This window comes from Cupressus sempervirens, chromosome 10 (genome assembly GCF_028749045.1).
Source record: "Cupressus sempervirens isolate cs-2001-9-10 chromosome 10, ASM2874904v1, whole genome shotgun sequence".
In the NCBI taxonomy this organism is placed as follows: Eukaryota; Viridiplantae; Streptophyta; class Pinopsida; order Cupressales; family Cupressaceae; genus Cupressus; species Cupressus sempervirens.
In genome coordinates this window covers 780,430,200-780,444,747 of record NC_143127.1, presented here as the reverse complement: position 1 = coordinate 780,444,747, position 14,548 = coordinate 780,430,200, and the positions used below count along the sequence as shown (strand labels likewise).

At 32.0% G+C, this 14,548-nt stretch overlaps 1 protein-coding gene and 1 pseudogene across 1 annotated transcript; both read right to left on the bottom strand.

Moving 5' to 3' along the window:
* Positions 1-2,955: 2,955 nt before the first annotated feature.
* LOC149536202 (ethylene-responsive transcription factor ERF039-like) lies at positions 2,956-3,564 on the bottom strand. Its single transcript, XM_089806245.1, has one exon. It carries the CDS (start codon positions 3,562-3,564, stop codon positions 2,956-2,958), a length of 609 nt encoding a protein of 202 aa, XP_089662371.1.
* Positions 3,565-13,446: 9,882 nt separating this feature from the next.
* Positions 13,447-14,055, bottom strand: LOC149536201 (ethylene-responsive transcription factor ERF039 pseudogene; annotated as a pseudogene).
* Positions 14,056-14,548: the final 493 nt, after the last annotated feature.

Genomic DNA, 14,548 nt, shown 5'->3' with positions numbered 1-14,548 from the left:
GGAGTTTCCATTAACCTGATCATATGCCTTTTCCATATTAAGCTCAAGGATAATAGTAAACTTTTTTTTCTTAGTTAAGGAGTGCAAGATCTCATGAGCTATTGTGGTTGTTTCCAATTTACAAAAATTAAAAAGCCGTAGAGAGTGAGAACACCAAGAATATAAATCACTTATTAGTAACTCATAAATTTTCCTTTAGTTATTCTTCTAATTAAGAAAATTCACAAGTTCATTAAATAGTACACATTGTTGAGATTATAAGAAAGTAAAGGAATGGTTAGAGAGATGAATATCAACTCACAAAAGGTTTCATATGCCTCCCAAAATAAGTATAGAAGGATTCATAGTTGAGGTCTCAAATGCATAAGGAAACATGGAGAATAATAAAGGGTAATGTGTTTGATTTGCATAGAAGATGCAAATATTCATAAAATATAAAAACTACACCTGCAAAAAAGAGAGAGGAAGATGCCCACTTACCAATAGAATCTAGGTATTTTATAGATTTCCATTGCATTAATATGGAAAACTCGATTATGGCAAACTAACAGCTTCAAATTGGGGATTTCTTACCATAACCTGCCACACATGAGTTTTTGGTACCTCGCCAATACTCATGGAATTTTTGGTACCTCTCTAATACCTGCATATTATTTCAATTTTTTTTAAAAATTCTTTGGAGATATATTTGGTAAGGTTTGTATCATTCACTTAATAAATATTATTAATGCTGCAAAAATATTTGTATTGGTCTTTAAGATGAGTATACTACATATAATTGAAAACTTTAAGGTTATTAGAAAATATTATTGAGAAAAAATAACAATGTGAGTTCTTTTTTATCCAATGATTGTATTAGCACAAAAAATCAATTTATATACAAGTTACATGAATATAATAGTAGTTAAATAATGTTATTTTTCCAAATACCTTGCATAGAAGTCTAATATCAAAGTGTACTCTTTTCTAATCAATGTCTTTATCAAAAGGCATATCATTACCACTAAAATTTGTTTTATTTAATTTTTTTAATCATTTTATGTCTAAATATTTTGAAAAACACCTAATACTTTTATTCTATTTTCATTCACCTCTTTTGACTCCCTTCGCCTAGAACTCAAAACACTTGTCAATATAAAAGAGGATGGAAATATTTTATCTTATAAGCATAGTAACTAGTTAATTTAGGTAATCAATTAAATATCTTGTGCAAACATAGAACTAATTTGTATTTAATTTATTAAATCCTCTAAAATTTTCTCAATCATGTGTATTAGCCTATAGAAGATTGCAAAATTTACTAAAGATTGCTAAAAACACACCCTTAGAGAAGACCAAGGAGTAATAATAATGGATTCATTTATTATTTGTTTGGGTGACTTATTATTAGTGACTAATTATTCAGTCACGTATTTAGTCATTTATTTGGAAGTTTGTTTAGTCATTTTAATTTTTTTGATCTTATAATTTTACTCAATGACTAAATTAGTCACTTATTTAGTCACCTATAGCTATAAATTGTAATAAAATAGTAGAATGTGATTAGTTTTAGTCATGTGACTAAAACTTTTAGTAGCATGACTAAAAGCTTTAGTCGTGTAGCCACATAATTGCCAAAATGTTCTAGTGTTTGTTTGAAATTATTTATTAAAATTATTATTTTTCTCTTAATTATTTTCAAATTCTACAAAGATGTCATCTTCTTCATGATTAGGAAGGTTCAAAAATCACACTAATAGGTTTTCTTCTTCATTCTTCTTTAACGGATTTTCCTATACAAGTATATGAAGGGACTCAAAATGCCCTAGTCAAAAAAATTTAAAACAATAGCCACCATATTATTGAAAAATATGTTGAAATTATTTATATCATCTAATATTAAGTGTCATTCTTTTGAAAAAGTTCTTAAACTAATTTTGACAAAAGTTTGTAAAAACTAAACATATTTGATCAATGGTACATTATTAATAATAACTATAATACCAAAAAGTCTAATCACTATTTTAAAGATGTTAGGGACCTAGCATTCCAAGATTACTCCACAATGTGGAATCAAGGATAAGATAATTCTTCCAAGGTACATCAAGTGATTGAACCTAAGATTATATTTAGATAAAGAGAGTCCATTACCATGTGTTTTGACATTAAAAACTCAAAGAATTTAGAAAAGATTATTAAGTAGGTTTTATGAAACAAACAAGATTAAAAAAATGACCCTTGTCTCATTCCTCTAAAAGACCCATTTTATTTTATCTTTTTAGATCCACTATAAGACCATTAGGACACAAGTTCTATAGTAGTTCTAAAGTAGCACTTAACAAAAAAGGTGCTTTTCATGCACAAGGAAGCTTCATCAGTTCAAAGATTATTTTCTAACCTTTAGTAGACAAATCTTGTAAGTTTCTATTCTCAAAGAAATATTTCTTTAGTTCATTTACCTAAGCCACATCAAATCTTCAAACAAATTTCAAATCTAACTTTAAAATATTTATTGCGATAACATCATAGAATATAGAAGATTTTTTTTTAAATGATATTATATCTTAGAATGTTTCTTAAAAACCAAACTTATTAGAATGTTTCTTAAAAACTTATAGAGCATAGAAGAATTTAAATGTTGAAAACACAATCCCATGTTAACATTACCGAAAAAATCAACTAGTACTTAATATACATTTCAGAGAAAACTCAATACTCCACTGGAGTGGAAGACACAATCTATCTATAACCGTTCTAAATACCTTGATAGAAGCTGTTATATAGCTTGAAATATTTCTAAAAGACTTCATTCTAATTGGACAAACTATACTATCCTAACCTTTCAGGATTAACGTGAAAACAATCTTAGCCAGTGTAAGCTTGAAAGGTACATATTGATATCTCCTTTCCTGTACTCATTGGCTCTATGATTGAAAGCCCCACCTTGACCTAATTAGCTAACATTACGAAAGTCATCTAAGTGAAATCCCAAAGAGATGTAAATTGGTTATCTGCATCTTCTTCTATAGTGCTTGGGCTGTCAAAGACAAGTGAAGATCCGATCAGAACTCCATCTGCAATGTTCATTAGCATGTTTGGCCAATCCAGCCATGAATCTACTATCATATTCTTTTCTACTTCAGTTACTGAAATATTGGTGGGCTGGCATTGATTTTGTGGTAATAAATCTGGAGCAAGAATTCCATCATTATTATCACCCCTCTTTGTGTTGACGCATAACTGTGATGCTTCTTGTTTCACCGGATCCTGATAAGAAGAGTATGCAGCTTCTATTGCTGCCGCCCGAATGTCTGTTGCAGAGGAAGTTGCAGAGCAAGGAAGAGAATGAATCAAGGCAGGGAAATTGAAAATGGCTGACTCTCCTCTTAAGGAAAACGTAGCCGCATCATGTGCACGAGCTGCCATCTCTGGTGAGGGGAATGAGCCAAGCCATATCCTCTTCTCCTTCTCTGCCTCTCTTATTTCTGACACCCACATCCCCCATTTCCTCTTTCTCACACCTACATAGGTAGGATGCTTTGTTCCCCTCTTATTTGCATTTCCACTACTACATTTCTTTGCCATCAATGATTGGAAGAGTTCAAAACAATGACTATATCGTTAGAAAAAAAACTTGTACAACTCTCTTCTAATCTGATGGATTCTAGGGTTATTCTAAATGAAATCCAAAAAAATAAAATCAAATACCTAAGGTTCTGTTTGGTTGCTGGCATAGGAATAGAAAATTAGAATAGAAAAATGGAATGGGAATGGAAATGAGGAATGGGAATAGAAATAGGCAATTCAAATCATGTTTGGTGCACTTGGAATTCGATTAGGAATATGTTAATCTATTGTTTGGTTGTACAAAAATAGAATAGGAATAAGGTTAAGTTTTGTATTTTTAAAAACATTTTTCCTAAATGTTTTTTTAAATTTATTATTTTTTTAGTTAATTCATTTTCATTTTCATTTTTTTAAACAAATAGATATAATTTTTAAAAATGTTATTAAAAAAAAAAAATTTTAACAAAAAAATTCAAAAAGTTAAAGTTAAAAATAAATAAATAAAAAAAAATAAAATCGAAAAAAAAAATTTAAAAAAAAAAAATTATAAATTTTTTTTTTTTTAATGGAAAATCGGAATGGGAATGGAAATGGCCTATTCCAATAACAGATATTTTTTGGCATAGACATATGCTCATTTTAGGGGCAAAATTAGAATATCTCTTCCTATTCTCAATTCCGATTGAGCTTACCAAACAGCGCATATAAAACATATTCTAATTTCATTTTCCTATTCCACTTATATTCCAACAACCGAACGGGGCCTAAAGTGTTGAAACTTATATTATAATGTGTACAATTCTCCAGCGCATTCATGTGCAAGGCACAGCCCTTTTCCATGTAAGACAAGAGGTTCTGTTTTGTCGAACACATAGAAGGGAACCAGGCAAAGTTGACACTACCATTGATTTGACAAAGTCGGACCCAACTGGATATCATAGCCTCATAGCGAGGATGGATTTATAGATAATTCTTCATGTCTTCCTATGTTTTGCATGTTGATCAATCTACGTAGACATAAGCAACTGAATCTAATGATTAGACAGATATTTGATTCGACTTACCAGACCTCCTCTGCTGGACGTGATAGGCATATTGTTATATAGGTTAATTTGACATATACATTTAATTAATTATAAATAACCTTTATTATATTTGTTTAACTTTACTTAAACATCAAACTTTATTAACAGTTCAACTTTCAACATTTGATGGCCTTTCACGGTCATTAGTGATATTTTCCCCATTTTGGTTTTGCGTGTCTGATTTGACAATGCTCTTTTTCCTGCCTGATTTGTCCTTGCAGCAATTTAAGACAATCAATCTTCCAAACAAGGACTGTGCATACGAGCCCACCATATTTAGATAACCCTTTCAGCCAATCAACAAACTTATTTCCTTTTCTGGCATAGTACTCTGCAATTTTCAATTGATCATTTTAGACAGGAGTGGAAACCATGGTTGCGTGTTATAGCACGTGTAACTAGAAGTCTAACACCAATTACTGTTACGTATCTTTATGATTTTGTGGTTCACTATTCGTGCAGCATGATGCTGCACGTTAATAGCTTCTTTTTCTGTATACAGATATGATATGAAACCATTCATCGTAATTTCGATTGAATTACCACTAAGTAAACAAAACTGGTTCGCATTTTCTATTCAAACAACAATGATCGAGTCGTATAATTTTATTATTTCTGAATGACTGATTAATCAAAACAATTGATTTAGCATTACATAACTATATCACCAAGCATCAAAGAATCAAAGAGCATCACTATACAATAATTATTATTTTTAAATTAGAAAAAGGTCTTGTGGGTAGGTTTATTTAGCAAGCCTTCAAAATAAGAAACAATCGATCACATTGCAAGGCTGGTCGAAGTCCATTTTGTATCTAGAATTATAATGACTTGTTCCAAACATTTAATGATTAAGATTTTATACTTTCTGATTCCTTTCAATATAGCGATTTGTCTGTAAACGGCCTTTTGGGTTCGGGGGACAACAATCTCTTTCACACATATGAGAGTCAATTAATTAATCTTTGCACTCATGTATGAATCAATCTTAGAATAAAAGAACAGGATATGTATGCAGCTGAAAAAATGGAGTTTAAATTTTGGAAATTAATACTGGAATATGGCATATCATTTCGAAAATTATAATTTCATAAACAAATTCCGTTAAATAAAAATTGTTCATGACTACGAATGACTACGAATGGGATTAAAATCTCTAGTTTTTGGTAGTTTTATAGTCCAGTTTCTTGGATTTAATCATGTTTCATCTATCTTTTCAGCTTATGACTTTATGGATTTTTTTTTGGACCTGTAAAATACATTTTTATCTAAATTCTAGAGTCTGTAGTTTAATTATTTCCAAATATATTCTTAATTTGTACACTAATATTAATAACTGTACCTTGAATGACTTGAAATGTTTTTAATTAAGGTTAAAATAAGTTGTTTAGAGGAAAGTTCCAAAACTAAAGACTTGAACTTGTTTTATCAATATAAGAAAGGAATTATGGTAATAAAATACACAAGAAAAAACTTTTAGATTCAACTCAAGAAGGATATTTAATATAATGAACATTTTTAATATTTCAAGTTTAATTTGAAATAGACTCAATCCCACATTATCATTAGAAAACTGTAATTAAGCATCTCCAACTTCAACCACCATCATACCAATTTTTCTTAAAAAATAAATAAATAAAATATTTTTATCCATAATTCATTCTAGGAATATTTTTTTAAAGTCAAATAAAATACTTCTAAATCCTCCTACAAACATGTAATGCATATGACTATAGGACTCAATTCCTAGAGATATACCTACCTATTATAAATTTCTAGTTTTTAACATTTATGTCATAGCCCTTAGTCATATTTCATCAATTTATTTAATGTTAGATTAATGATATAAATGATTAGAATATTCAACAATAGATTCTCAATATCTTACCTTAATAGATAGATATTTTAAAATAGGAAAAATTCTACCTAAAGCAAGTTTACCAAGTCTAATACAATAGTCTACTTAGGGCTAAATATTATAATACGTAATTAAAAAATGATTTATTTTAACCTCATGTAGTACAAAAATATCTATTTATATAATTTAGGATACAACATTTCAAAATCCTTCTCTTATGGGAGCTATCTATACTCTTATATTCTAGAATATCACTTTCATTTATTGTATCTTTATGTCCTAAAATTTAATTAGGTGTATGATTTCATCCAATGTATTTCCTTTTTCCTACTTTTCATGTGGGCATTTTGCATTAAGAAATCCTTCCTTTTTGTGCACTTTTACCCATATTTAACTTTTGTGAATTTTTATATTTTTTTCTCTTCTAGTTAGTATCTAAGCCAAATTCTCCTTATTAGAAGAAGAAAGCCTACTATAATTCTTGAGTGGATTAGTATTTACATGATATTTAAAGGTGTCTATCCTCCACTTTGTCAATTATACTTTTGTATTATTGTTTAGGATATAAATTTTGACATTTCATCATAATTATATCTTGGATAAAAAAGTATATTACTTTATTTAAAATTATTTATTAACATATTTATTTTTATCTTAATTATTTTCAATTTCTACAAAGATGTATTCTTCATGATTAGAAAGGTCAAAAGTCCTTTCTCCAAAATTATACTTCTAGGTTGTTGTTCATCATTCTACCTCGATGGATTTTCTTTTAGTGGTATATGAAGGAACTCTTAATGCCTCACTAAAAGTACTTTTACTTCTATTTATATAACATTCATGTATTTTTGAGGTCTCCAAGGGGTTCTACAACAAGGTCTTTAATTTTCTTCTATAGTTTCCTTAGTCCAAGAATTTAGTATTTATCAAAAAATGAAGAGATTCTATGAATATATTTGGAAACAACAGCCACTATATTATTGATAATATGTTGAATCTATTTATATCTTATGATATTAAAGATTATTATTTTGGTAAAGTTCTTGAACTCAATTCCACACGAGTTTGCATGTTAAGAAAAACTAAACTTATTTTTTTGAGTGTAGTTGTGTTAATAATAACTATAATACTAGAAAGTCTATCCACTATTTTAAAGATGTTACGGACCTAGCATTCCAAGATGACCTCTCAAACTAGAATCAAGGATAAGATAATTCTTCTAAGATACATCAAGTGGTTGAGCCTAAGATTATCTTTACATAAAGAGAGTCCATTACAATGTGTTTTGACATTAGAAGCTCAAAGAATTTAATAGAGATCATGAAGTGGATTTTATTTAACAAAAAAGATAAATAAAATGAGTCTTCTCTCATGCCCCTAAAACACCCAATATATTTTTTTCTTATTATATTCACTATAAGAACATTAGGAATCAAGTTCTATATTAGTTCTAAAGTAGAACTTAGAAAAATTCCTACTTTTAGTTCAAAAGGTAGCTTCATCAATTCAAAGATTGTTTTTCCACCTTTAGTAGACAAATCTTTTAGGGTTCCATTTTCAATTAAAATTTGTCTTTTGTTCATTTACCTAAGCCACATAAAATTTTCAAACAAATGTCAAAATTAACTTTGAAATATTTATTACACTGACATCATCTCCAACTCAAAACCATATTTTGGTGACTCTACTAGAGGCCTTTTTCCATGATCGTTGTTCCATAAAACCTAACTTGTTAGGACGTGTTGGTGCTCAAAATTGTGTTCTCATTTTGAGCATCTATTTGAAATTTTGAATCAAATCAAGCTCCATAAATGTCCATAAATGATATTGTACCTAGCTATACCTTTGAGGCCCCTAAGGTATTTAATGTTTCTAATACCTTCCATTCAGCCTATCTACTTGTTCCATGAAGTTCAATTGCCATTCCGAGCTAGTTCATGAAGTCCTGTTTTGAGCAATTGTCATTTCTACATTTTACCTAAAGTGTCAAACAATGACAGGAGGCTATGTTTGCAAGTGAATATCTCGCACCCAAAAATGTTTCATGACTTGCCACTTTGGGAGTATCTAGTATCTATACTTGAGAACCTATGTTTCAGATTTTGAGTTTTTTCAAGTCAATTTGACTAAGTTTTGACTCCCTCAAAGTTGGCAGTTTACTATTTTCATGTTGATGCACTTTGCACCTAATTATGGGAGGCCCTTTTTGTCGTGTTATAATTTTTACCCAATTGACCAAAATCTTGAAATTCCTTTTGCATTGCATTATAGACGTCAGAGACTTGTTATGTTTGAAGTTTCAACTCATGACGAATCCATTTGATTAGTTCTCAAACATGATTCCAAACACAATTTCTATCATTTTACTAGTGTCAGTATTTGCAAATTGATTAGTACCCTTGTTCATGGTGTTATAACTCTTAATCCATGGTTGGTGAGATCAAACAGATTGTACTATTGTGTTGTCCACTGAAAATAGTAAACATGTGCCAGTTTTCAAGCCTTGATGAATCCATATGCACACTTTTCCAAGTCAATCCCATTTGCAAAAATTGATTTCCTACCATTGTTTCCAGTCTGCAATTCCAAGTAGCCTACTTTGACCATTCTCCATATGCGCCCAATTATTCATCATGAGCCCAAATCATAGATCCACATTCCCCTCATGATAGTAAACCAGCGCCCCAAGTTTCATTTTCCCAAGTGTCCATCTACCTAGTTTTCGAAGCCAATTCTGTACACGATTTATGGTTTTCTAACATGTTTTCATATAGGTGATTCTGAGAAGGAAACTTTGACAATAAATATCTTTTGACCATAAATTTTTCATGAGACAAGATTCGATAGGGTGAAAGTATGTGGAGTAGAGAATCAGTATGTTAGATTTCAGAGCCTGGCCAAGTGTTTATGTCAGTTTTTAAAGCCAGGCAACAGGCCTCCTAACACAGATTTCACAATGGTGCAGAAATGTTTTAAAATGAGTTTCAGTGCCAAAATTGTAATCAAAGTTGATTTCAGTCAGTTCAAGAGGGTTGATGGATAAGTTTTCCATGTCAGTTGTTCAGAAACGAATTTTTTTTTTAGTCGGACCCACTTTGGGATCCGACTAATTCCACTAGGAAGGGGTTTCCCCAAGCAAGAACTATGGTGGACCAAAATCAGACATCACTTGAAATTTATGTCTCACTTGAGACAAGTCAATCTATGGAGAAGAAATGTATGCTTGTTCATAATCAACAAGAACTTCCAATACAATCCAACATTAACTCTGAATTGAGAATTTCATCACATGGAGATAAAAATGTTTCAAAGGAAATGTTGATGATGGGATAATCAGTTTGATGGTCATTGCATCTCTCAAGAATATGATGATTTCTCTTGAAAGAATATAGAATTGTCCCTGCTGAAAGCAAAGATGAAATCATTCCTGGTGACAAGAAAGATAAAAAGATGCCTATTGAGAAGAAAAGAAATTGAAAGATTTGTTTATGGAAACATTATCAAGTGAAGATAACATGGGTAAGAAAATTAAAGAGTATGTTGCACTTCAGTTCATACCTTTACATTTGTCTCCACCCGCCACGAAGCTCCTCGTCCATCTAAAACTCCTCTACAACAAGCTGCCATATATGGCAATAAAAATGATCTGCTAGTTAGAGTGATTGTATGAAAACCCTATCTAAAAGCTCAAAGGAATTGATGGCTTGGGACGAACTCCACTGAATTTAGCAGCATATTGTGGCCACATAGAAACTATAAAAGAGCTGTTGAAGAATGGATCAAATTCAAAGGCTATGGGAATCATCTAATACTCAAAAAAACTCCACACACCAATGAAAAATGGCAATACACATTTGAGATGGAATCTGCATCATAAAAGAAGATCCACACAGAGCAAGGGCAAAAGCCACCTAGTAGAAGAAAAGCCTGCGCAAACATACGCAAGAGCAAGTTTGCAAAAAGCCATGATGCAAAGGAGTTCCACATAGCATAGAAGCCCATGTGGAGGGTGTTGTCCCAGTTAAGGTAGGGGAGTCCAACAGATAGAAAAAGGCAATGCTACCATCAAATGAACCTGCATTGAGATGAGGGGAAGTTGGAAATGAGGATTTCTACATTGAAATGGAGAGGAATGGAAGCTAATCTATAGGAAAGAGCTGCAGCATAAGGAATAGCTCATGATAAATGATGGAAACACACACAGAGGATGGGGGTGTCAAAACCAAAGTATCCCACATTGGGGATATGAAAGGTTTTATAAAGTTTACAAATGTAAGGTGTAAGGTGTCCAAATGTAGGGTGTCCAAAACACGTTGAGCTTTTATAAGCCGCAGGGACAAGTGGTGGAGCTCACCCTTGGTCAGCAAGACATGGATATATTTTAACATGTGATGCATATGATCAAAGCGTAAGTGCAAAAGTTGGTTTGAAAAACTTACGCTGTTATGATCACCATATGATCGAGAGATGGATGTTGAGAGGATTATGCTCATACGAAATAAGCCTAGCATATGGGTGTAAAACAATTTTGAAAGGGTTTCGAGGATACGTTGAAGGTCGTCAAAGCATAAAGGAAACTTGTGCCCGTGTGGGCGTAAAGCAAATTTTATGGGCTTTCGAGGATACACTTAGATGTGAGAATGTAAGGCATATCACAAAGGCTTCCGATGATATGCATGAGCATATAAGCGTAAATGGAAAAATAAGAACCTCGATGGTATGAGAAGTTGGAAATTAATTAATAAAATATTAATTAATATTTCAAATTGATGACCCAATGAAAGATGGACATATGGTGATGGCAAGAGGAATAAGGAGAAGTGGACATAAAGTGAAAATTCAGAAGATGTTTCAAACATATGGTTTCAAATGAAAAATTTAAATGAATATTTGAATTTTTATATAGTTCTGACTATATAATTTTTTAAATTTTTCATTTTTAAATCTCCAATACAATCCAGGTTTGAAATTTTCAAACTACTACTAAGGGGGCAATTTTTGTCCAAAATAGGCCTTATAATATTCCGTTGGAACTAGACGAAGATGAATTTTCTAGATTTGGGATCAGATTTTGCTCAAAAATCCATCAGTTCAGTCTATAAGCAATTTGGAATTTTTTGGGGCATTCTTAGTGGAATAAGAAAAATTCATCATGAAGCATTAGGATTACATAAAAGGTAGATATGAAGGCTTATTGAAGTTTGAATGTGAAGAAAATCAATTCTAGAAGGTTTTTTTGGCTTTTGGAAGTCATTTTTTAATTGATTTTCATTTTTACGATGAGAAAAAATTAGGAATCAAATCAGTTATTTGTTCAATTAGATATTTCTGAGATTATTTATGCCTTTAAGAGCCAGAATCGTGGGGATTTGATATTTAGTTATAGAGAGAAGATAGAGAGAGACTTTTTATCTTCTTGGGAAGGAATTTTGAGGGTACACATGTCAGTTGCAAATTCAATCTGAGAAATGCTTCCTTTCTATGCATGCTTTCTTCTTCTCTTTGGCAAGGGTTGGAAAATATTGGAAAGTCTCTGGAATGAAAACATTTTGTAGAACTGGCCTTGGAATTGATGAACTCTGAATGGAAGACCTGAGATGTGCTGGTTCTAAACCATGAAGCTTTGCCTTGGCTGTGATACCCCTTCCCATCCCATCAGCTTCTCATTCCTACCATTTTCTCTCTTGTATGACAACATTTGTTAATTGAATAGTTTTGTTTATTAGGTTCTTTATGAGTTAAATTCATGCATTTTTATGTATTATTTCAATGAAATCACTACAAGGAACGGAAAGTGTTTAGTTTCAGTTTAAATCTTGTCTCCTTTCTCGGTCAAGCTGTGGTGTTTTATGGTCTTTGACAGAGAGCCTAGATCATAGTTGCAGTCCCTTAAGCCTGTATGTTGCTTCATTGTTGCTTGTAATTCAATGAATTATGTAAATGCTTCAGAGATTCAACAGGGTTACAGGTTTATTGAGGAGGATATAGGTAAGGATGAGATTTAGATCGAACGTCGATATCCAATTTACAAGGTAAATGGATAGATCTGGAGTCTTGGCATAAGAATTGTGTTCTAATATCCAAAATGCATGAGGGAGATTCATGAATAGCCCAATGGAAGAGGCACTAATCTGTTATAGATCATAAGTTTTTTGTTCATACGTGGTTTTCATCCACTTTCCCCATTTACATAAAATCAAATCAAATTCAAATCATCTTTACAATTTATGTTGAAAAGCTTTAATAGTTTAACCCTCACTCAGCTTATGAATGTCATAGGTTTGCATTTAGCTACTGTAGAGCTATGTCATTGCATGAGTTATTAGGAGATATAAGGGTTTCATCTGCAGTAATTAGGTTCAAGAATATGTTTTGCACTGGTACCATATTGATTGAATCTTAAGGTTAACCCGCCTAGGTCTTGTAGAGCCTGAAGTGAAGAAGGGTCAAGCCTTATAGTTGGCCCGGTGTCTGAAATGATGTGTTGAAAATGGGAGTTAGCTGCCCCTAAACATGTCATATTCTCATTGAGATAATTTAAAACCCTCCAGCGTTTTAAAACACCAACAGGACAATTCTTAAAATATTATAGTACGTAGAAGAATTTAAAAATTGAAAACATAATCCCATGTTAAAAATGAAAAAAGGAGAGAAAAAATAACCTTTATATACATTTCAAAGGAAACGCAATACTCGACTGCAGTTGTAGACACCATCTATCTATCACTGTTCTAAATATCTGGATAGATCCAGTTATATAGCTTGACACATTTCTAAAATACTTAATTCTAATTAGACTAACTATACATACAGTTTTAAACTTTCAGAATTAACATGAAAACAATCTTAGCCAGTGTGAGCTTGAAAGGTAGATATTGATATCTCTTCTCCTGTACTCGTTGGCTCTATGATTCAAAGCTCCAGCTTGAACTCGTTGTCTAACAGTACGAAAGTCATCTAAGTAAAATTCCAAAGAGATGTAAATTGGTCATCTGAATCTTCTTCTATAGTGCCTGGGCTGTCAAAGACAAATGAAGATCCAATCAGCACTCCATCTGCAATGTTCATTAGCAAGTTTGGCCAATCTAGCCACGAATCCACCGTCACATTATGTTCTTCTTCAGTTACTGTAATACTGGTGTGTTGGAATTGACTTTGAGGTAACAGCTCTAAGGCGGGAAGTCCATCATTATTATCACCATTCTTTGTGTTGAAGTATGGCTGTGATGCTTCTTGTTCCACTGGCTCTTGAAAACTAGACTGTGCAGCTTCTATTGCTGCCGCTCGAATGTCTGTTGCAGACGAAGTTGAAGGGCATGGAAGAGAATGAATTAAGTCAGGGAAATTGAAAATGGCTGACTCCCCTCTTAATGCAAATGCAGCTGCATCATGTGCACGAGCTGCCATCTCTGGTGTGGAGAAAGATCCAAGCCATATTCTCTTCTCCTTCCTTGGCTCTCTGATTTCTGATACCCACATTCCCCACTTCCTTTTCCTCACACCTATGTAGGTGGGATGCTTTGTTCCCCCCTTATTTGCATTTGCACTGCTACATTTCCTTGCCATCAATGATTGGAAGAGTTTGAAACACTATATAGAAATAAATTTGAACAACTTTCTTCTAATCTGATGGATTGTAGGGTTACTCTAAAATCAAATCCATAAAGAAACTAAATAAACAATCTGAACTCTAAAAATTTGATATCCTAATTTGTACAAATTTTCACAACATTCATGTGCTAGGTACATCCTATTTTTATCTAAAAGAAGTACTATACTAACTCAAATACACCACAAACTCAACTAAACTTGTGTTTCTTTTCTGCACCACACATAAAAAGGAACAATCCAAAAGTTGACACTACCTATGATTAACAATGTCAGACCTAAATTGATATCATCGGTTCACAACAAGGATGGATTTATAGATAATTTTTTATGCATTCCAATATTTAGGATGTTATTCAACGTACATACACATAAACAACCGAATCTAATAGATTACACATATCTTTGATTCCACTTACCAAACCTCCTCTTTTGGACGTGATATGCATTA